Raw genomic sequence first — 25120 nt, 5'->3', positions numbered from 1 at the left:
AGAGACAAACAAGTAATTTGTTAATAATTTAAGGAGGTAGGCACATCAAAAAGAAAGAACAATTCTAAATATATATGCATCCAGTAAGGAACCATCAAAATACTTAAAACAACTCCTAATAGCATTTAAGAAAGACATCAATAGCAACATAATACTAGTTGGAGATTTCAATATGCTCCGTCATCTCTTCATAGATCAACTAGGCTAATTCTCACCAAGAATTTATTGACAATAATATATGTATATATGTATATATATATATATATATATATATAGAGAGAGAGAGAGAGAGAGAGAGAGAAAGAGAGAGAACTTTTTATTTCCAAAATCAGAAGTACACATTTTCCTCCAATGCACATGGGAGATTATCCAAGATAGACCACATACTGGACCACAAAACATACAGCCATAAAATCAAGAAGATTGAAATTGTATCAAATATCTGCTCAGAATATGATGCAGTGAAAGTAGAAATAAATTACAAACAGAAATGGTGAAATAACTTTAACACCTGGGATTTAAGCAGCTCACTATTAATCAACAAACAGAAGGTTAGAGAGGAAATCAGTAGAAAATCCAAAGATTCTTGCAATAAATGAGATGGACACATAATTTATCAGAATTTGTGGTACACAGCAAAAGTGGTATTAAGTGGAAAATCTATATATTTGCAAGCATTCATTGGAATGGAATGAAATTCATAGGAAGGAAGGAATAATTTAATGCATAAACAACTTAATGGTACAGTTTAAGAAATAGGAAGATGTCCAACATCATGAGCTGAAAGCAGGCAGGAGGAAGGAAATAATAAAGCTTAGAGCAGAAATTAATGAACTGGACACACAAAAAATAATCCAATATAGCAATGAAAACTAGAGTTGGTTATTTGAGAAAAATAGTCAATATTGATAATTCACTAGCAAAACTAACAAAGAAAGAGAAACTTAGGGCCCAGAGAGATAGCACAGCAGGTTTGCCTTGCAAGCAGCCGATCCAGGACCAGAGGTGGTTGGTTTGAATCCTGGTGTCCCATATGGTCCCCCATGCCTGCTAGGAGCTATTTCTGAGCAGACAGCCAGGAGTAACCCCTGAGCACTGCCGGGTGTGCCCCCCCCCAAAAAAAGAGAAACTTAAAAAATTAAATCAGAAACTAACATGGGATGTCACTACAGATTCTATAGAAATTCAAAAGGTAACCAGAGATTATTTTGATAATTGTTTTAATACTTTATTTAAAGAAAATTCTTCAGATAGTTGACACAGTTGCCCATAATAAATTTATTTTTAATGATTTCTTTATTTGAGCTCCATGGCTACAAAATTGCTTATGGTTGAGTTTCAGTAATAGAATGTACACCACCCTTTAGCAGTGCACAGTTCTTGCCACCAATGTTCCCAGTTTCTCTCCACCACCCTCTCCCTCCTGCTTCTGGGGCACTTTACTTCTCTCTCTTTCTCTTTTATATCTTGACACTGTGGTTTGCACTATTACTAATGAGTAGGGTACCATGCATATCACTTTATTCCTTTTCAGCACCCAGATCTTACACAGAGTGATCAGTACCAACTATCATGGTCACAATAGACTGTTCAGTACCTAACTGCACTCATTACTCTTTGGCTTCTTAACATGAACTGGTCCTGCTGATCTGTCTCTCTGTTGCCCCTGGACAGTATTACCATACTATCTTTTATTTTTCACATAACCCCACAAATGTGAGGTTGTTCTTTGTCTATCCCTCTCCCTCCCTCTGACTCATTTCACTCAGCATAATAATCTCCATATCCATCCATGTTTAAGCTAATTTCATTACTTTATTTTTAACATCTGCATTATATTCCATTGTGTAGATGTGTCACAGTTTCTTTAGTCACTTAGTTGTTGTCAGGCATCTGGGTTGTTTCCAGATGCTGGCTATTGTCAATATCGTTTCAATAGGCATAAGAGTGCAGAGGGCATTATTGTATTGTGTTTTTGTGTTCCTAGGTTATATCCTTAGTAGTGGTATTGCTGGATTGTATGAAAGTTCACTCTCCAATTTTTTTTAAGAAATAGTCATATTGTTTCCAGAAAGGTTAGACTAGACAGAATTATTCCCAGCAGTGAATAAGAGTTTCTTTCTCCCCACATACATACCAGCAGTAGTGGTTGCTCTTGTTCTTTGTGATGTGTGCCAGTCTCTGTGGCGTAAGATGATATCTCATTGCTGTCTTTATTTACACCTCTCTGATTACTAGTGATGTCGAGCATTTTTATGTGCCTTTTGCTAATCTGTATTTCTTCTTTGAGGAAATGTATGTTCTTTTCTCCTCCCTGTTTTTTGATGGGGTTAGATGTTTTTTTCTTAGATATCAATCCTTTATTTGATGGGTATTGAGTGAATAGCAACTAGAGTAAAAAAGGCCATAACTTCTCTCATTCATAGATGACCTTTTTACCCTAGTTGCTATTTCCTTTGAATTGCAAAAGCTTCTCAATTTAACTTTGCTTCCACTTGTTTGGACAGTAGTATTTTCTCCTTGAAGATGCCGTTAGTCTCAGTGTCATGAAGTGTTTTACCTATGTTTTCTTCTATATGCCTTATAGTTTTATGTCTTTAATTCATTTTGGGGGACAAACATTCCTTTACATTTATTATCAAAGATTTAGAGTCACAATAAATACAAGTGACAACCCTCCCCCCACACCCCCCACAAAACAAAACAAAAATAATAAAATAACCAAAAAAACAAAACAAAACAAAACAAAAAACCCTCCCAGATCCCTGCACTAGTGTAAATGTCTATTACACTTTTGTTAAGCGTTATAAAACTTCTGTCCTTAAAAAAAAAAAAAAAGGCGAGTCCAGGTCCCGGAGAGAAGTGTGCAGAAGTTGGCGTCCAGCATGGAAAGGCCACGGACCCCAAGAACTCATGTCCCTTCACTTCCAACCCTGCTGCTCCCAGGCCACTGGGCCAGTTGTTGGCTTCAGTTTGTCTTCCTGTGGTGACAGGCTCGAGACAACATTAACTTGTCGCAGGAGACACAGGACCCCATGGAGTCTGTCCACCTATTCACAACAGCTGCTGCAGACTCGTCCTCTAGCAGTGGCGCCCAGGTCTAAGCCAGGAACAGAGAGAACAGCTCGGGGTAGTACAAGACAGTTGTTTTGTCGCCAGGCACACAGAAAAATTGTGACGAATAGAAACGTTTGCATACTCTTGATTCTTTTTGGTGTCAAAGCACATCCTTCCCATCCACTCTCCCTCTGAAGGTCCAGTTCCCTCTTTTGCACCACTGATCTCAGTTCCTGGATGTTGTAATGAAAGCGCTGCCCACCCCCCTTCCCTACCCAGACCCGCCCTTTCAGGTTTGGGCTTGAAACAAAGATCGATGAGAAACTCAGATTCAACACAGCAACAACAAAAATTAGAATGTCTTGCAAAACTAGAACACCTATATTTATTGTAGCACTATTCACAATAGCCAGGTTCTAGAAACAACCAAGATGCCCTTCAACAGATGAATGGCTAAAGAAACTATGGTACATATACACAATGGAATATTATGCAGCCGTCAGGAGAGATGAAGTCATGAAATTTTCCTATACATGGATGTAGATGGAATCTATCATGCTGAGTGAAATAAGTCAGGGGGAGAGAGATAGACGCAGAATAGTCTCACTCATCTATGGGGTTTTGGTGTTTTTTTTTGTTTTTGTTTTTGTTTGTTTGTTTGTTGTTGTTGTTGTTTTGGTTTTGGGGCCACACCCAGCGTTGCTCAGGGGTTACTCCTGGCTGTCTGCTCAGAAATAGCTCCTGGCAGGCACGGGGACCATATGGGACACCGGGATTCGAACCAACCACCTTTGGTCCTGGATCGGCTGCTTGCAAGGCAAATGCCGCTGTGCTATCTCTCCGGGCCCTCATCTATGGGTTTTAAGAAAAATAAAAGTCATTTTTGCAACAATCCTCAGAGACAAAGAGAGGAGGGCTGGAACTTCCAGCTCACTTCATGAAGCTCACCACAAAGAGTGGTGAGTGCAGTTATAGAAATAACTACACCGAGAACTACCATAACCATGTGAATGAATGAGGGAACTGGAAAGCCTGTCTGGAGTACAGGTGGGGGTGAGGTGGGATGGAGGGAGACTTGGGACATTGGCGGTGGGAATGTTGCACTGGTGAAGGGGGGTGTTCTTTACATGACTGAAACCTAATCACAATCATATTTGTAATCAAGATGTTTAAATAAAGATATTATATAAAAAATAAACTAGACCTAGCGTGTCATAGATGTCAAAAAGGTCGTCTACTAGATCCCAACTGAACCCCTAAATTTCAGCTGCTGCCCAGTCTGGATGCCCCCAAAGATCTCAAGGCCAGGGCAGCCAAGGCCAAGGCTTGTCCATCCCAGGAGGGAAAGAAAAGGGAACTTAAATGAGAGACCACAACAATAAGAAGTGACAGCCCAACCTGCTCCACGCCCACTTCCTGCCTAGACCCAGGACACACCCGAGGGCTCTGTCGCCTCCTCTCGGTTGAGTGTGGCTTCCAGCATCCCCGGTTTCTGCTGCATCTTCTGCGAGGAAGAAGGGGGTCGGGGCACGGCAGGGACCCCTGGTTCTGCAAGATTTACTTTCAATTCCATCATCATGAGGTGATTTAAAACAAAACAAAAACAAAGATAACAAAAAACAATCTTTATTTTTATTTGACCCTTGTTCATGGTGTTAGGTAGAGATCTGAGTTTGCATTTTTGCATGTGGCTGACCAGTTGTTCCAACACCACTTGCTGAAGAGGCTTTCCTTGCTCCATTTTGTGTTTTTGCCCCTTTTAAAAAATATTAATTGATTTTTATGTCTGGAGAACATTTTCTGCATACTCAAGTCTATTTCATTGATCTGAGAGTCTGTTATATTCCAGTATCATGCTATTTTAATGATTATTTCTTTGAAGTACAATTTAAAGTTGTGGAAAGTGATGCCTCCCATTTTCCCCCTAAGAGTTGCTTTAGCTATTCTTGGGCATTTATTGTTCCAAATTAATTTCAGGAGCATTTGAGCTACTACTTTGAAGAATGTCATGGGTATTCTTAGAGAGATTTCATAAAATCTGTATAATGCTTTGGGGAGTATTGCCATTTTAATGACGCTAATTCTTCCAGTCCATGAGCAGGTTATGTGTCTCCATTTCCTTGTATCCTCTTTTATTTCTTTAAGCAGTGTTATATAGTTTTCTTTGTATAGGTCCTTCATTTCTTTAGCTAAGTTGACTCCAAGGTATTTGAACTTTTGTGGTGCTATGGTGAATAGAATTGTTTTTAATGTCTACTTATTCTCTATCATTATTTGTGTATAAAAAGGCCATTGATTTGTGCTTGTTAATTTTGTAGCCTGGCACTTTGCTTTATAATTCTATTATTTCTAAAAGCTTTTGGTAGTCTTTAGGATTTTCTAAATATAGTATATCATCTGCAAACAGTGACTACTTGACTTTTTCCTTTACTATATGGATGCCCTTGATAATAGTTTTCTTGACTAATTGCTATGGCAAGTACGGCCAGTATTGTGTTGAATAGGAGTGGTGAGAGGGGACAGTCTAGCATTGTTCCAGATCTTAGAGAAAAGGTTTCATTTTTTTCCATTGAGTATAATATTCACTATGGGCTTGTGGTAAATGGTCTTGACTATACTGAGAAAAGTTCCTTTCATTACCATCTTGTTGAAAGTTTTTGTCATGAATGGAAGGCAGTGGAACACCAACGTCAGGATTTTTGGCTTGACCACATTTGTTAACTATAAAAATCCTTATATTCAGTGGTCTTTTATGTCTATCAGAAACTATGAAAGCACCTCAGACAACTTTTATGGTAAGTCGGAGTATTCAACACATATTTTTGCATCTCAGGAATTTTATGAACTAATATAACAAGTAAAACCAACATCAAGTCCCCATTGCATAAATTATCATATCAGTATGTTATATGTTGGGTATTGGAAGAAAGAAGGTAGCAATTAGTGTAAGAAAAAGCTGAGTGTTGAACACTAATGGCTCTTTCTTTCTTTCTTTCTCTCTCTCTCTCTCTCTTTTTCTTTCTTTCTTTCTTTCTTTCTTTCTTTCTTTCTTTCTTTCTTTCTTTCTTTCTTTCTTTCTTTCTTTCTTTCTTTCTTTCTTTCTTTCTTTCTTTCTTTCTTTCTTTCTTTCTTTCTTTCTTTCTTTCTTTCTTTCTTTCTTTCTTTCTTTCTTTCTTTCTTTCTTTCTTTCTTTCTTTCTTTCTTTCTTTCTTTCTTTTGGTTTTTGGGTCACACCTGGCAGCGCTCATGGGGTTACTCCTGGATCTATGCTCAGAAATCGCTCCTGGCAGGCTCAGTGTGACCCCCCCCCCAAAAAAAGAAAGGCAGAACACTGAACCCCAGATCCCTGAGGATGTGAGTGTCCTTCATGTGAGGTCCTGTTTCCCTGGCAACACTCAGTGAAATTTTCTTACCTCCATTGCTTAGGAAAGTGAGTGTTTCAGACCTAATTTTATGGTCTTACTTCAGCCTCCAGAAATGCTTCTATGTTCCTAAAGCATTGGGAGGGGATGCTATTTTTAAAAGTTCTATCATTTTTTTCAATTTTTATCTCATTGTGGAGCATGGTTAGATTTATATTTCCAAAAAGATGTATAAATAATAGCCTATGGCAAAGTGAAATTAAGAGATAGAGAATATATATCTCTTATCAGCATTTAAAGTTGGATGCAATACTTTGCAAATCATATGATCTGACACCAGAAATACTTGAAGTACTCTTATAAAAGCAACTTTGGAATATTGTTTATTCTTGACAGTGACGATCTTCCACTTTTCTATCATCGTTTGACAACACCTTGGCAAATGAAATTATCACTAAGCATCCCCCTTGCTCCAGTGATGCTGGAACTGAAACTTAAGACATCAGGAAGCTGTGGAACCTTTGCTGTGGTTGAGCATCTATACCCAGAGATGCTCAGGGTTGAATCATTCCTGGCTCAGCGCTCAGGAATCAGTCCTGACGTTGCTCAGGGGACCATATGAAATACCAGGGATCAAACTGAGGTTGACCTCATGCAATACAAAAACTGTGCTATCATTGTAATATCACTCTAAACCCCAGAAAATTTTAAATGTCAGATATTTAATTGTATTTTGCCATATGTAAGAATTGTACTCTTCTGTATTATTGATTTGATATTAAGTATAATGTTATATATTTTACTTATAATGTCTGAAATATGTATTACATGTGATTGTGTATTTTAAAGTATTTTGAGGGGCTGTGTGTTTTTCTTGCAAATAAATTATGGGTCAAAGAAGGCAATTATTTTAGAGATAGAGAAATATCCTTTAATGGTCTCTTTACCATGTACTCTTCTAATCACTGTATAATAAAGAGTTAAAAAGTTGTTAAGATTGATGTCTAAGTTTTAGTCATACAATATTCAACACCCATATTTCACCAGAGTTCATTTCCTGAACCCTTCCACCTACCTGCCTCCGTGGTAAACAATTTTTTCTCTCTTTCTCCCCACATATGTGCCAAAAATGTTCTTTTTGATCTGCTAGTCTCTATGATATGAAATTATAACTCATTATTGTTTTGATTTATATTAATGATGTTTGACTACCTGTATCTCTTTTTCAGAAGTTTCTATCCATCTCTTCTCCTCACTTTTTGATGTGATTGGATGCTGTTTTCTTGCTAACCCCTACCAGTGCCTTATTTTAATGTAGGCCTCAGTTTAATGGCTTGATTTAATGTAGTCCCATTTGTTTATCTTGGATAGCACTTGCTTGGTCAGTGGTGTTTCATCCTTGAAGATATTTTTAAATTCAATGTCGTGGAGAATTCTGCCTATGTTTTCCTCTATGTACCTATGATTTCAGGCCTGATATCAAGGTCTTTAATCCATTTTTATTTGACTTGTGCTTGGCATTAAAGAGAGGTCTGAGTTTATTTTTTTCCAAGTAGCTGACCAGTTTTTGCAGCACCACTTGTTTAAAAGACTTTTATATTTCACCTCAGATTTTGTCCTTTATTGAATATTTATTTATGTCTTAAAGTATGTCTCAGAATATTCAATTCTATTCTACAAATCTTAGGGTCTATCTTTATTCCAGTGCCTTGCTATTTTAATTATTACTACATTGTAGTACAGTTTGAAGTTGGGGAAAGTGATGTCCCATCTTCTTTTTCCCTATAATTGCTGTAGGTATTCTTGGGGGGGGGTTTATTGTATCATACAAGTTTCAGGAATTCTTAGTCTTTTTGTTTTGTTTTGGGGCCACACCCAGTGATGCTCAGGGGTTTCAACTCCTGGCTATGAGCTCAGAAATCACTCCTGACTTGGAGGACCATATGGGACTCCAGGGGATTGAACTGTAGTTTGTCCTAGGCTAGTTGCAGGCAAGGCAGAAGCCTTACCCCTTGTGCAATTGCTCTGGCCCCTTATTCTATTTTTTTTTTTTGAAAACTCTTACAGGCATTCTTATAGGGACTGCATTAAATCTGTACAATGCTTTGGGGAGAATACTGGCATTTTAATCTCTTCTTTCTTTTGACCTTTACTTTTCCTCTTATCAAGTTTTATTAGCGTTTACTTTACCTAATATTGCATCCAGTGCTTGCTTCGGCAGCACAAATACTAAAATTGGAATGACACAGAGAAGATTAGCATAGCCCCTGTGCAAGGATGACACGCAAATTTGTGAAGTGTTCCATATATTTTTAAGAAAAATAAAACCTAATATTGCATCCACTATTATAGTTACTTTTAAAAACCAGTAAATTAGCTAGACTCAATAATGATAATAAACTGAATGCTCAGTAATTTAAATGTGTGAGAATGAAATTATTGATACTGAGACATTTCCTTAATTTTTTTTTTGCAATTTTGCATACCTTTTTGCACATACATTTGAGGCAGAGGATGACACTGTAATTCTTTGATAATTGCCATTAGCTGTGGTTTTCTGTTCAATGGCATTAATACTGTCTAGGGTTTTTGCTGCCTTTATGTGATTACACTTACTCCTTTTTTTTTTTGCTCCCTCTTGTGGTAGAATTTTAAAATGTGCTTTTTATGGTTCTATGTATGTATGTATGTATGTATGTATGTATGTATGTATGTATGTATGTAAACCAAACCGAGCTGGCTGGCTACTGAGAACCCTTGTCAATCTAGAGGAGTGAAAGAAGTAGAATGCCTGTCTCAAATACAGGCAGGGGTTGGGAAGGAAGGGGGGTGGCTTTGGAGGTGGGAATGTTGCACTGGTGAAGGCGGGTCTTCAGTTTATGACTAAAACCCAACTACAATCATGCTTGTAATCATGGTGCTTAAATAAAGATTTTATTTTAAAAAACCTTTATTAGGTAGTGTTAAATGCTACAATTGTGGGGTTTTTTTTTCCCACTCTCCATAATCTGTTTATAAGATATGTACTTTGTAGTCCCATAATCTCCTGATCTTTGTTTTCCACAGAGAATGTAAATTTTTCAGGCTGACTTTCTTACTTCTGTTTTGCATAGATAACAAAATTGATCATTTCCAATTTTTAATGGAGGAATAATACATCTAAGTGCAAATACCAATGACAACGCTTCAGTTATGGAATCTGGAATCATATTTATTGATTTAAAAAGACAACCCTAATATATAATAGTCTGCTATATAATGGTAAACATAAAATGCAGGTATTAGTTTCATCCTGTTTCAAACTCACAAGTGTGATGATGCATCATGACATTGATGATTGCTGAGTATTATTTATAATGCTATTTCTCATATTTCTAATAGTATATACATTATAGAAATATGTGTTATCAGTAATAAACAACCCTCTGTACCTAAAAACACTTATATCTAATTAAACATTTTGTTATATACACCTTTTTTTGGGGGGAGTCACACCTGGTGGTGCTCAGGGTTTACTCCTGGCTCTGTGCTCAGAAGTCATTCTTGGTGGAGTTGGGGGACCATATGAAATGCTGGCGATTGAACCTGGGTCCGCTATGCAATGCTAATGCACTATCTATGGTGCTATTGCTCTGGCCCCTCATCTATATCTTTTTATGCTCTATAAATCAACAGTAAAATTACAGATTATAATACCCAGCTTTTATCCTCTAGATAAAATTGAAAGAGTAAACCTTATATTCTTTTTCGTTTGTTATTTTGTTTGGGGGCCTCACCAGGAGATGCTCAGGGGTTATTCCTGGAACCTTGTCTGTTTTTATTTGTTTGTTTGCTTGCTTTTTGGGCCACACTAGCAGTGTTCAGGGCTTAATACTGACTCTGTACACAGAAATCATTCCTGGTGGTGCTCAGAAAATATATGGGATGCTGGGGATTGAACTCCAGTCACCTGCATGCACGGTAAGTGCACTACCAGTTGAATTATTTTTCTGGACCTCCAAAATTTATATTCTTTTACATCATTATACAAAATTATTTAGGTAATCTGGTAATGCATGACTGCTGGTCTCCTGTGAATCTAGTATATTCAGTGATTACCTGTGCAGGTATGATATGTGTGTGTGTGTGTGTGTGTGTGTGTGTGTGTGTGTGTGCGTGTGTTCTGGCACAAGAACTGGAGAAAAGTGTTAAGGGATAAAGCAGAAAAGACAGAATCCTTAAAATAAGTACAGAGTTCATGTGTTTAAAATATGCTGTCAAATATGCCAACCCTATTAAGGATGGTCCTTGAGAAAGGTCCATAATGGAAGGCAAGAAAAAATGAAAATTGTTACTCCCTTAGGCTCTGTTAAAGATTGTATTCATTTAAAAAAATTGCTTTCAGTTTGACTTGTATCACCCCATGATTTCTTGGGAAGATTATCCAGCTATTTAATAAGAATGTTTCTATTCCTAAAAGAACGTAGATAATCAGTGAACAATTGATTCTAACTAAACAGAAGTCAACACATGTAAGATTCTGTAGACTCTACTCATGAATAAAAAGTGAAACTATTAATACTGGGGAATGTTTTTATCAGCCTCCAATGCCAGACATGCACTTAGAGGCTGAGATGGTTGAGGATTCATCTATTTTTAGTGACCCCAGAGTGTGCTGCAGGTGTAAGTCTTTAGCCTCAGTTCCAGGGTACAGTCTGGCTTCCTCTGGGAGCAGCCAGTGAGGAAGGCCTGATCATTTCTAATTTTAAGGGAGGAATAACACATCTAAGTGCAAATACCAATGAAAAGGCTTCAGTTATGGAATCTAGAATCATATTTATTGATTAAAAAAAACAACCCTAATATATAATATCAGTCTTTTCCGGTCAAGGAGAGCAGAAGAATGAACCTATTATTTCCATCCTCTCCGTTCATTTCCAAATATGATTGTGTTTGCGAATGTCTTTATAATCTTTATTCTTGTTTTCACGAGTAGTTCTTATTTTAAAGAGGAATAAAATGTCATTAAACCTGAATATGTGTATATTTTATTTTTCATAGAGTTATACTCTTGGACTTATCTAGAATTATTTAAAAAGAACTGTATTACAATTTTTAGACATTGTCAGTCATACTTGATCTATTTCATTCTTGACTTATTGTATCTTTAGTCATATTCCTTTAGCTCACCCTGTCTCATCAGAAAAAAATGATAATGCTTTGATTAAGAAAAAGTACATTTGAATCAAGACCTCCCCCTAAAGATTTTAGCTCTCCTTTCCAGTTTGTAAGTAAAAACTTACAGTCTTTAAATTTAAAAAAAAAAATGGAAGACAGAATATTCCACAAAATGTTCCTTGTTCCTTTTTCTTCCCTATCTGGTGAAGATGATTTCAATAAAATCTTCACTGTTTTCCTAATCACACAAAGTAGATAAACTTGGCATCTTCCTACCTGATCTAAGTTGGAGTGATATCCCCTTACAGACATTCTGCTGCTTCTCTTTGTTTTCTAGTCTTTCTTGGATAGATGAACGTTAGTTCCTTCTCACAAACTACAAACCTCAATATTAATATTTCCTGGTGTTCCAGCCATAACTCTCTTTTCTCTCTCCACTGTTCCTGGGATACTTTACCTTCTATGGCTAGAGCTACCATCAATGTATATGATAAATATTCGCCTTATAGCTATAGTTTAGACATCTTTTTGAATTCCATACCAAAGCAAATGGAATCTTGGCTACACATCATTATTTTGCTTCATCCAAAATATATTGTCTTCTTTTTTAAAAAAAAAAAACTCATGCAACCAATATCTTTTCTAATTCAAGGCATTGCTCACAGATATTTTTTGGTAGGTGGTAGGCACATCTAGAGATGTTCAGGGGTTACTCTTGACTCTATGCTCAGGAATTACTCCTGGCTGTGCTTGGGGGACCACATGGAATTCTGAAGATCAAACCCAGGTTGGTCACATGCAAGGCAAACACTCTACCCACTGTACTGTTGCTCTGGTCTCTAAAAGATCGTTTTTGGTCCAGAGATATAGCACAAAGGATAAGGCCTATATTGTCAGCCACACTTGGGATTATTTTTATTGATGTACTTATTATGCAGCTAGTTTTTTTAGTTGATTTTCTGTATACTCAAACAGGAAGTTATATAGTTGTTATTTAAAAGTAGATACTTAGCATTCACACATATGGGACTAGTGTCTTGCTTAAAATGTCCATTTCAAAAGTAATGACAGAAGTTAAGAAAGGTATGTTGGGGGCCGGCGTGGTGGTGCTGGAGATAAGGTGTCTGCCTTGCCAGTGCTAGCCTAGGACAGACCGCGGTTCGATCTACCGGTGTCCCATATGGTCCCCCAAGCCAGGAGCGACTTCTGAGTGCATAGCCAGAGTAACCCCTGAGTGTCACCGGGAGTGGCCCAAAAAACAAAAACAAAAACAAAAAAAAAAGAAAGAAAGATATGTTAAGGATCTTAACTGCTTTAATTAACCTTATCTGGTAGTGTTAGCCAACAAGATTGGGCATGAATATAGAAACTAACAGTTAGGGGCTGGAGAGATAGCATGGAGGTAGGACATTTGCCTTGCATGCAGAAAGAAGGTGGTTTGAATCCTGGCATACCATATGATCCCCTGAGCCTTCCAACAATGATTTCTGAAGCATAGAGCCAGGAGTAATCCCTGAGCACTGCCAGGTGTGACCCAAAAACCAAAACAAAACAAACAAACAAAAAAAAAACAACAAGAAACCAACAGTTATAATATTGTAAAAGAAGCAAAAAATTTATTAATATATGATAAGTAGAATTATATACTTAGAAATGAGTCATATTATTCCAAAGTAATATTCTAATATATTTTGATTCATATATTATTCAAAATTATTTTGATATTCAATAAAATTTGTTGGAAAATAGAAAATGATAGATCTTAGTTATAATGCTGACAACAACAACAATAAAAACACCCAACAGATATAGGGATCTTGAATAGAATTGAAATGTATAGAAGATGTTTCTGCAACTTCTTGCTATTTAATAAATTTGGTTTTTATTAAATTTATTGTAATGTCATCATTGTGACCTTAACTGTGAAGTTTACATCTGATGCATGTAAGTGAGTAGAGACATTTTTCTTTAGGGATTTTCCACTCCCAGGGGAGAGGAAATTCCATCACAAGAGTAATTCCATTGCTTTTGTCATCCTTATTAGCACTACGTGGCAACCTTGAACAAATGTTCAAGGTAGAAATCGAAACACAAAAAGACCTCAAAAGAAACCACAAAATTCTATGTTATGATTTTTAAAAAGCTACTGGAACTCAGCAATTTAACAAGTAAAAAAAAACCCAAAATATTCAAACACTAATAGATTATAGTTTCACATCGTACGTAGTTAACATTTCTGTATGTTAGAAGTGAAAAGTGACTAGGAGAGAATTAATACTATGTGAGATTTATAAGAGAAGATTGGCTTGGTGGCACAAGCCAATGCACATTCATATGCACATACATACATAATATTGAAATACTTGTAAATTATATTCTTTTGAGACAAGAAATCATTTTCTGTAGGAGGTTTGCGTACAAGATGAGGAAAATGCAAATGGACAAAATATGCAAAAAGCCAAAGTACCACTGTACTGACTCTGCGGCCCAGATTTAGTTAATTTTTTATCTTCTGCCACAGTAATACTGTTTATTTAAGATAAAATTTTATTTTGGATTTTGGGCTACACCCAGTGACACTCAGGGGTTACTTCTGGCTATGTGCTCAGAAATCGCTCCAAGCTTGGGGAGCCATATGGGACAGTGGGGATTGGACCAGATTCATCCTTGGGTCAGCCACGTGCAAGGCAAACACCCTACCACTACACTATTGCTCCGGTCCCGACTTAAATTTTTAATTGAAAAATTACTATTGAAAAGGTTCATCAGAGCTGGAGAAATAGTACAGCCAGGAAAAGCACCTGTCTTGCATGCAAACAACCCATGGTTCAATATCCAGCAACCCAAATAGTTCTCTTAAAGAGTCCAGAAATGACCCCTGAGTGCAGAACCAGGAGTGAGCGTGGAGCACTGCCAGATGTGCCCCCCCCCAAAAAAAAGGTTCAAGAGAATATGATACTGGTACTTAAGACAAATCAGAGAGACCAACACCCTTGAATATATTTCTATGTAAAATATGAATCACTATAGATTTTCACAACCATCATAACGCTTGCATGTATAAAAATGAATATGCATGCAAGTTGTTTCTCCTATGCTTTTGAAAATTATTGTTACTTTTAATATACCTTAAATCAAAAATTATATTTGAAATATGACATGACTTAATTCATCTTCATATGTTCAAGCACTTGTTTTAAAATCTTAGCTTTGCTTTTTGATGATAAAAACATGTTATCTGATTCATATGTCAAATGAATGGATGCTGAATTGTTTGTTTGCAAACTTAAATCCACTGGGATTTCCACACTTGCTAAATATTAAATTTCGGTGATCAAGATTTGTGAAAATATATAAAAAACAAATAGAAATACTCAAAGTAACTTTAATTCTGCTGATCTGTGAAACATGCCTTCATTGGTTCTGACCTGCTTAATGATTTATTTATTTGTCTTCCCCAGATAATGAAATTTAAATATAACAGAAGATAAAAGCTGTTGTCTTTGTGAAATTCACATAATTAGTTACAGAGTCATTACACACAATATCAATAAGAAAAATTGTTATATAATTTTATTTAGCATAAGTAATTCCAGCCAATTTACAGACCTGAAGTATTGATTCATGATTTTAGCAAATTTTTATTAGATATGGCCAATTTGGACAGTAGGAGAAAAAGATGATTTGAACTGCAGATATAAGAGATGATGTGACTAAAATTTGACACAGTTAATCACCAGCATCGAAGTTTTCGTTTGTAATACATATTATCCAAATTCCATCCCTGGCAGTATCTATTCCATAGATTGGAATGCTTGAATGACATTTTTAGCTATTCACTTGAGGAATGATGGATTTCTATGTTGAACCAATCTGGATTAAACAAACACCGACTGGATTAAACAAATCACCGACTCCTACTTTCTAGGCCCCAACTTCTTCATCGCTTCCTTGACATCCTTGTTCCGCAAAGTGTAGATAAGAGGGTTCAACATGGGGGTGACCAAGTTATAGAAGAGGGTCAGGAACTTCCCCTGGTCCTGCGAAGAGTTGTTTCCAGGCTGCATGTACATATAGATGATATTCCCATAAAACAAGGCAACCACTGTGAGGTGGGACCCGCAGGTGTTGAATGCCTTCTTGCGTCCTGCGGCCGACTTGATCTTCAACACGGCCTGGGCAATGTAGCTGTAAGAGACGAGGATGAGGGACAGGGGCACCAGGACAATGATCACTGACAGGATGAACACGGTACCTTCCACGGCAGCCGTGTCCACGCAGGCGATCTTGATGAGAGCAGGCATCTCGCAAAGAAAATGCTTCACCCTGCATCTCCCGCAGCGCGGTAGCATCATGGTCACAGGTGACATGACCAGGGAGTTGAGCAGGCCCATGCCCCAGGCCACCGACACCAACTGCCAACAGAGCTGAGGGTGCATGATGACCGAGTAGTGGAGGGGCTTGCAGATGGCAGTGAAGCGGTCATATGCCATGACGGCCAGGAGGAGACATTCGGTGCCACCCAAGCCCAGGAACATGAAGAGTTGGATGGCACAGCCGGTAGAGCTGATGGTCTTGTCGGGGCCCCCTAAGTTGAAGAGGAGTTGAGGGATGGAGCTGGTGGTGAAGCAGAGGTCGAGCAAGGACAGATTGGTGAGGAAGAAGTACATGGGCGTGTGGAGACTGGGGTCCAACCTGGAGACCAGGATGATGATGATGTTGCCCACCAGCGTCACCAGGTAGAAGATGAGGACGAACCCAAAGAGAATGTGCTCGAGCCAGGGACGGTCGGAGAACCCCAACAGGATGAATTGGTTCTGGCAGCTCTGGTTGGTCATGACAGTGGGCAATCAGTCAGTCACCTGCAGTGAAGCAGATCCAAGCACCAGGTTCAATGTGAAGCCAAGAATCAGAGACAGACAGACAGACAGACAGACAGACAGACAGACAGACAGACAGACAGACAGACAGACAGACAGACAAATATTAAAAGCCATATCAGGAGATCATGCAAAATTTGGTACATAGAATTTCAGTGTTCTCTGGAGGTAGTGATGATATGTTGTGCTAGGAGTATCTTTTCCTATCGCCATCTTTTATGGGGTTTTTTTTTGTTCTTTTTTTTTTTTATGGAGACCCAAATTGGATAGATCAGAATGATAAAAATAATCATATGTAACAGATGGGAAAATATTGCCAGACCCAAGAAATAGTCATTATTGCAATATTGGTTGATTCCCTCTCAGTCATTAATTACTTATAGGAATTTACAGCATGCAGCCTAAATCATGTACCTATAAATTTTTTATTCAGAATTTTCTTTTACATAACTAGAAATGCTAAAAATTTGTTTTGTTTTAAAAATTCTACCCCCCCAAAAGTCCAGAGAGATAGTGTATTTTGCATAGAGTTGACTCAGCTTTGATCTCTGGAACCCCATCTGGTCCCCACAAGCACTTCCAAGAGGGAAATCGGAATAAAGAGCCCAGAATAAGTCATGAGACTGAGCATTTCTGGGTATGCCCCCGCCATAACAAAAACAATTCTATTTAAAATTCATTAATAATTTCACAATATCCTTGTGAATAAAAATAAGCTCTCTTATTTTATAAAACATTCCTCCATAGTTCATCATTAAGGATGTTTATAATACTTTGAAGGTCTTGATAGAGAAATTAGGAAACAGGAAACTAGCTCAAAGGTGTGGAATGTGTGCTCTCCATGTAGAGGTTCCAGGTTCAAATCCTAATGCTGGATTTGAATATCCATAGTGGGTGTTTCCCTGAGCATTGTAAGAATAATCTCAGAGGCTCCCCCAAAGCTTCTGTGAGTGAGGACTGCTTGAAATGCTTCTTTTTAGACTTCCCAAAAATAGAGATGCAAAAAATTGTTTTGCTGCCCTCTAATCAACAAAATCTAAAAGTTCAGATTTCTCCCTGAATCTTGACAATTATTTAATTTTACAAACGTACTTAAATATTCTGTTATTAATCATAAATTTGATTAAAATTTTATTAAGCTTAATACTAAACTTTCATATTTTATATTTTAATATTAAGCTTTTCACAATCCCATCATTTCTTTGTCACTGAGCTAACATGTGACATGTCTTGGAAACAATGGAATTCAAAGGTCATGTTTTGCATTATAATTATGAGGTAAAAATAAGAGTAAAGTCTAATTTCTCTTCTTCATTTTGCTTTACTTCCTGTCCAGTACCGAGTGTCACTCGTGACTGCTCAGAGCACCCTGGGTCCTAGTGGGGATAGACCCAGGGTGTTGCTTCAAAGCAAGATAGGTTCTAGAAGAGGTAGTAATTGAAATCATTGATTTACAGTCTAGTGAAAGAAATGCATTCAATAAAAGTTTTCACAAATGAAAGTAGAATGACTATTGTTATTTTAAATCTTTAACAGTGCCAGCCACAGTGTTGAAGAGATGTACCACCAGGAAAGTGCTTAGTTAGCTTGCATTCAGCTGTCCTAGGTTTAATTTGGGCACCCCATAGGGTTCCCTGAGCACTGCTAGGCATGATCTCTGAGCACAGAACCAGGAATCAATGCTGAGAATAGACAGGTGTGACCCCTCATAACACTGATGCATCTTTCAAATTAAAAAAAACATTTTAGCATTTTTATATTGACCAGTATAGCTATGATATGTGACATATTGACATCCATATATAGTGGCAGATACTATAATACTCTTATTTTTACTCTTTTTCTTCTGCCATATTGCACAGTGTTGGGTATCAGATGGTAGATATGAACTTGGACAATAGGGAGAGCTATGTTGTTCTGCTTTCTCTTAGGAAGAAAAACAAGAGACTGCAAGTTGTTTGAATGGGGCAGGGTGTCTTGAGTAAGTTGTAAAATGTCATGCAATATTAGGAGAAAAGACAATAATAATAAAGTAGCTAGTAATATCAGTTACGGTGCCATCAATACCTACTAAATTTGAAAGATCAAAGAATTAAAGTATAAATTTATAGTTGTTAAAATTGCACTAAAGCAGAAAGTTCACATTTTTAGAGTATAGATGGGTTGATAAAAATTTGGGAATTGGGTGACGCGAAATGATGAGTGATTCTGTCCAAATGATGCTATCCTTGCCATTCATCTCCTTCAAGTGCTCTGTGCTGGGACGGCAATGAAGAAAGATGAGAGGAATCTGCTATGGTCATGTTATTCTTAAAGACTTAACCCTGGGATGTAGCTTTGTGGCTTTAGACAGCTTATATTCACTGATGCTCTTATCTGTGCCTGAGGATGCAGCACATATAACAGCCCTTTCATCCACAGGAAAGCCAAAGAATTCAACTTATGAAATGGCATTTACTTAGCTCAATGATATTATGTCTTTCTATCATAATTGTTATTATCCATGTGGGTTAATGGCCATGGGCAGGTCAGTGTAAGGGTGGATTACTTTATTGTGTTCACATGTAGTGTTTGTGGTTGTGGGCTCTACTCAATGGCTCTATAAAGAAGAAAGCCAGAAGAATTCAGAGCAGGGACATTCACTGTGTTCAGTAAATAGGGTGAGTGAGTTTGGGGCAATTATTGGGTGTTAGAGAAATAAAGAAAATTACTATCTCCAAGTTCCCTTTGCCTGACCATATCTGCACTCATAGAATCCTATTTCTCTTCTCTATAATTTCCTGTCCCACTAAAAATACTGCTTTTCTATTTTAGAGAAAATTTAGTTTTTTAATAAAAATCAAGGACATATTTATAATTCATACATTTTTCACAGTATAGTGTATTCAAAGCCTTTGACAGTTTTGTGAATTATTTATGTCCTACCTGCCCAGATCAGAAGCTTGAAGAATCTTGAGGAAATTGGAGAGAGGCAATATGGAAACTTGCAGCATAATATGACCAGTATGATAGATAATCATGCTATTTGGAGATTATACTCATGTGCAGCATTAAGATAATAAAATTAGGCATCTCTAATGGCTCTACCTATCAGGGCATCTTTATAGTGTGTTTGGAGGCATATAACTATAGATGCGACATTACCTGAAACTAGGGAAAGGGAGATTTACTGTTCCTAGAAGTTGTACTACAGGAGCTGGGGATTTAGTAGATACTGTGCTTGTACCACTCTGAATCCAACTCCTGGAACCACCTATAGACAACATCAAGCTTTTGACTTTGATGATGCTCAGTGAAATAGGAAAGGAAGTGAAAAAAAAACACACCTGATCAATTTGTTCATAAGTTGAATTTAAATAACCAAACCAAAAATTGACAAAAATCAACTACAATGGAAATGATTCCTAGACTTAGTGGTTATGAGCAATACAGGTATACAGATGGTGGCAGGTGGCACGAAACTTTGGTGGTTGGTATGTGAAGCAAAACTCCCGAGACTCTTTAATACTATAACCCAATGATAAATCAAAGAAACAATCTGGGAAAACATGAATAGAGGAGGAAAACCAAGAGAGAGGTAGGCAGGGTTCAAGAAGAAATATCATAGGTAAGAGAATATGAGACAGGAAAAAGTAGTCTATGTGAGAGACTGAAACAAGTGGTACCGTGAAATAATTAAGGGCATGCCATTCACTCAGACACTGACTCAGTAAGAAAGTTAATATGTACATGACACGTGTCTCATGTTCAAGAGTATTTGGGGGGAAGTAAGAGGTAGATAGAAAGTAATGGGTGGGCAGCAGGGCATTGGGCCCTGAAAGCAGGTGATCCCAAATATAACCCAAGGTGCCTCTCGAGAAGGCAAGTTGGGGAGGAAAGTTGTGGACACTGGTGGAGGGAAGTTGACCTTAGTTATGGGATTCATACTGGAACTTTGTCTGCCTAAAACTTAATTATGGATAGTTTTGTAAGTCATGGTGCCTTAATAAAGATTTTAAAATAAAAAATACTATGAAAAACATAATTAATTTCTGGTAGTTAAAAGTAGATTTCTGTGTGTGATTTGGAATTTTGGACTTAGCCTTCAGTGAATTAGAAGGGGGTGGTACCGGTAAATGGGTGCTGGTCATGATAAAAAGATGAAGATGAAGATGTGCCTGATGTGAGCACAAAATACAAGGAGGTGGGCAGCTGACTTGGCTACCCTGGGGATTCTGGGCAGTACTGGCAGAGTCATGGGATGAGAGGGCAGGGAGAGGTGAGCCAATGTCTGCATGGATGCTTCAGGAGAAAGGGGAGCACAGTGTGGAAAGAAGTTGGGTTGGCTAGAGAAGCAATTTCATTTGGAGGTCAACTGAGTATGAGGAAGATGTTTCATAAGTCTTCATGACAGACACCTACATTCTCTTCAACTGGCCAAATATGGGTACTCCGTTGCCCTAATTTGTGTGTGTGAACTTTTAAGGATTTTCCAAATTTAAAAAATTAAAATGGTGGTTATATTTTAAGTATTATGATCCACAGATTTCTGCAAAGCAATTCATTCTGTTCATTTGTTTTATTTTGGCCTACAGATTATTTGAGATACATAACTTTATCAATCTGTTTAATTCCTTTAAAATAATCAATTAGTTCCCAAAGATGACAGCAGTATAAGAAACTGTTATACAAGTCCATGTTTTCTGAGAATAGTATTGACAGCCAGTAAAATCAAGACCTTTCTAGTATCAATGTAAGACACTAATTTCCCTTTTGCTTAAATTAGTAAAATTTTAAATTGATAGGTATTTCCTCCAATGTGATGAACAAATTATCAAATTATTATTGAGGTTTTATTGAGGTTTTTTCAAATATATGGAAGATTCTGAATTATTATATCACTTTCATATGGTAATTGAGAAACATTTTTATACATATTAGATCAAAACACCTGGATCTTCTACAAATGATTAATAATATCTGAAAATTGCCTCCCAAAATTAAAGTTGATAAATTTTCATATGGCTGTATATTTTTATCATTATTAGCCTCTGATAAATATGTAGGACTCCTGAAAGTTGACTAAAGTCTGTATTGGAATCTAGGAATTTGAATATTGTCAGGAATTTGATAAACATGGATTTGGGGACTTTATTTGTCTATTTGAAATTTACTTTTATAATTATATATCTTCTTGCAAATTACCAATGATGTTAAAAATTATGCTGTAGCCTTATATTTTCTTCCTTATGAAATTATACCATCACCTTGTCTTTTCCTAGATATATACCATCACCTTGTCTTTTCTAGTTAGTTTCAAAAGAACATATACCAATAGTAATCCCATAAAATATGTAGGTAATCACATTTTTATAGTCAAGAGATAAGAAAATAGGAGTAAGAAAAAATGTATTGCTAGAGAAGAAATAATTGAAATATTACTTGCCTCCTGTTAAAGTATCCATGGGGAAATAGTGTCAGGATTTACTTCTTTTCTAATCTTCTCTTACTCCTTTCTCTTTCTTTTGAAAAATCAATGTCACTTCTAGGACACTGGTTAATGGTCTCTGTTCTTCAGGATTTTTGCCCCTTTTGTGAATTTACCTTGTAACCTGCTTGTGAATTTGCAAATAAAATCTGCAAGAAGGTCAATATGAACAAGCAGCTGTCCAGCACTTGATTGTTAGCTTTACATGTATAAATCTGACCCTTAGTTTGTGTTGAGATAAAACACAGTCCCAGGGATTCCTACTAGACTGTCCCACTTTCCAAATGAGTGGCCATACTGAAGCCCTTGGTAGACTTCAGCACCAGGGGTCTAAGATCATTTCTTTAGACTCCTAAAGAACTATTATGAAGTAATAAAGCCCATTTATACTCAAAAGTGGACTGCACATCCTAGATGAAGAACGAAATGTGTAGTCTCTTCACAAAAGCCTTTGGGACTCTCGGATCCAAGGAAGCAATTAAAACAAGCTTGTTGATCTGTCCAGAAAGAAAGACCAGGGGGATTGTGGAAGAAAGGACACTATTTTGATTTTGAATAATATGCCCTTCTTTGTTAATTTGTCTTGGAGACTAAAGAGATTTTGTTCAGCCTAAGACCACTGGAAAATATTTAGTGTTTTTTAGGTGCCATAAAGTTTTAATATTTGATTTGGGGGGGGATGTCATTTGGACACATATGGTGTGTCACTTGTCATTCTGACACATTTGGACACACATTTGGTGTCATTGGAGCCACACCCAGTATACTCAGGGTTTACTCCTGATTTAAACTTACAGAAATCTTGTAGTATTAGCGCAAAATAACTTTATTTCCTAAATCATTTGAGAGCAGTTTGCAACATTACACTGAAATGCATTTGCTACAAATAAGATCTTTCTCCTATGCAACTACATTACAAATCCAAAGTTACGAAAATTTTAGTTATAAAATACTATTATCTATTATAAAATACATTGCATTTAATGTTTTTTGAGTTTAAGTTTTTAATGACTATTTCAATATATCTTAAACTAAAGAGATCCAATCCAGGACCATGCCTTGACATTTATTGATCATATTTCTTTAGCCTTCTCCAATTTTTATTTGGCTTCTATGACTATGACACCTTTGAGGAGCATACAGAAGTTCTTTTATAAAAAAAAATAGCTCAAATTCCTTAAAATGGTTATGTCCACATTGGCAGAGATATCAAAGAAATGATGCTGCATCCTCGTTACATCAAAATCAGGAGATCAGGAGGCCAGATTGGTCCACTGCAAACAATGTGAAATTGACTGAGTTGATTTTAGGTGACTGTAGCCTAAATTCTGCACAGTAAAGTTTCTCCTCGTTGTAGTTAATACGTATTTTTGTGGGCAACAAATTACTTGCCCCTTAGGAAACTTTCCTCATTTCTTGAGAACTCATTGATGATCCTTGACTGAGTTAATTAGAACAATGCCTTTCTAATTTTTCATTCTCTTTTTATAGTTATCACATGTATTCTACTACAAGAAACAAGTTCTTCATTCTCTGCTTCCTTCCTTCTAGTCTCCCTCTCTTTCCTTTATTCAACATAAATTGTCATGTATTTAATGAATTGCTGTATATTCCTAGAGAAGCTCTCCAAATAATATCATTTCCCAGAGCCTATTGCAGTGAACTTACAGTGGTGTAATTTATTGATTTTATTTGCTTGGTTTTTGACCACATCCATCAGGGATCAGGGATTATTCCTGGATTCAGGTTCAGACTTCACTCCTGACAGATCCTACTTTCATTTTTAATGCCGATGCCCCAGTAGGAATGCATCAAATTAGAAGCCACCTTAAAGAAAATCAATAACTCAGAATGAGCAATGAGCAACAGACAGATTAATAAACCTTCAGACAATGACTTAATGACCCCATTGTGAGATATAAGCATTTTCAAAATTTTTCTTTTGCTGGTTTTTTTTAATAATTTCATTACCACTTAGATGTAAAATGTGGTATACTAATTATATAAAGTAAAAAAAAAAAGAAAAAACAAGTAAATTATTTCATGCCCGCTAAGGGGGTTGGGTTAGAGATGTGTGGAATTCAGGGAAAATAGTGGAGGGGAATTTACACTAATGGTGGACCTGGTATTGGAATATAGAATGCCACTAATAAATGCATTATGCAAACCTTGGTATTTAAATAAAGAAATAAAATGTGGGGCCGGGCGGTGGCGCTAAAGGTAAGGTGCCTGCCTTGCCTGTGCTACCTTTGGACAGACAGCTGTTCGATCCCCCGGTGTCCCATATGGTCCCCCGAGCCAGGAGCAACTTCTGAGCACATAGCCAGGAGTAACCCCTGAGCGTTACCGGATGTGGCCCAAAAACCAAAAAAAAAAAAAAAAAGAATGTAAGAATACATAAAAAGAGGTTCGGGACTGGAGTAATAGTACAAAAAAATAGGACATTTGCTTTGCACGTGATTTTCCAGGATTTGATCCCTCACATCTTATGTGGTCCCTTTGCACTACCAGGAATGATTCCTGATTGCAGAGCCAGGAGTGATCTCCGAGCACTTCTGGGTGTGGTCCAAAAAACCAAAAAGAATAACACAAAATAATATCTCCATCTTAAACTCCGTGTTCCTAACTATATTAATATTGCTTCTTTTGTGACTTAGTTCTATCTCTGTCACTGTGTATGGTGCCTTGAACATCCCCAGAAGTGATCCCCTGAGCAAGGGCCAGGAGTAAGTCCTGAGCACCATCACCACATACAGTCCAAACCTTCACCCCCCCAAAAAAAAATCCTCAAGTAAACAAAATAGATCTACACAAACCTTTGTGTTTATTATATGATTTTTAAAATTACTGCTAAACATGCTTCCTTATCAACACCACCACCAACAATAAGAAGTGTTCTGCATTGATTGGAACAAAAAAATAGTTTTTGGCTTCTGGGCATATCCAGCAGCACTTAGGGGTTACTCCTGGCTCTCCTCTCAGAAATCACTTCTAGCAGGCTCAGGGGGCCCCATGGGATGCCAGAGATTGAACCCGGGTCAGCTGTATACAAGGCAAACGCCCTACCCACTGTGCTATTTCTCTGGTCCCAGAACTAAAATTGTTATCCACGTTGATAGTAGAAAGGAGAAAGGAACCTTGATTCTCTGGACATTTTGTTTCTGTTTTTCTTTTGTGGAGTGGAGGGCACTCCCTGC

The 25120-nt window shown here is 37.2% G+C and overlaps 1 protein-coding gene, 1 non-coding gene and 1 pseudogene across 2 annotated transcripts; 1 reads left to right on the top strand and 2 right to left on the bottom strand.

Annotated features, from left to right (window-relative positions):
• Positions 1 to 25120, bottom strand: part of LOC125996148 (histone H4-like) — a 267502-nt pseudogene that overhangs the window by 158110 nt on the left and 84272 nt on the right.
• LOC125996682 (U6 spliceosomal RNA) lies at positions 8625 to 8731 on the top strand. The gene has a single exon (XR_007491364.1). It is a non-coding gene; the product is annotated as a U6 spliceosomal RNA (small nuclear RNA).
• On the bottom strand, positions 15494 to 16414 carry LOC125996079 (olfactory receptor 2W3-like). Its single transcript, XM_049765037.1, has one exon. The coding sequence runs from the start codon at positions 16412 to 16414 to the stop codon at positions 15494 to 15496; it is 921 nt and encodes a 306-aa protein (XP_049620994.1).

The sequence above is a fragment of the Suncus etruscus genome, chromosome 18, assembly GCF_024139225.1.
Source record: "Suncus etruscus isolate mSunEtr1 chromosome 18, mSunEtr1.pri.cur, whole genome shotgun sequence".
Classification (NCBI taxonomy): Eukaryota; Metazoa; Chordata; class Mammalia; order Eulipotyphla; family Soricidae; genus Suncus; species Suncus etruscus.
The sequence above is the reverse complement of the archived record's forward strand: the minus strand, read 5'-3'. Positions and strand labels throughout refer to the sequence as shown.

Excerpts from the sequence above, each read along its gene's own strand:
- LOC125996079 (XM_049765037.1), bottom strand. The coding sequence starts at position 16,414 with ATGACCAACCAGAGCTGCCAGAACCAATTCATCCTGTTGGGGTTCTCC.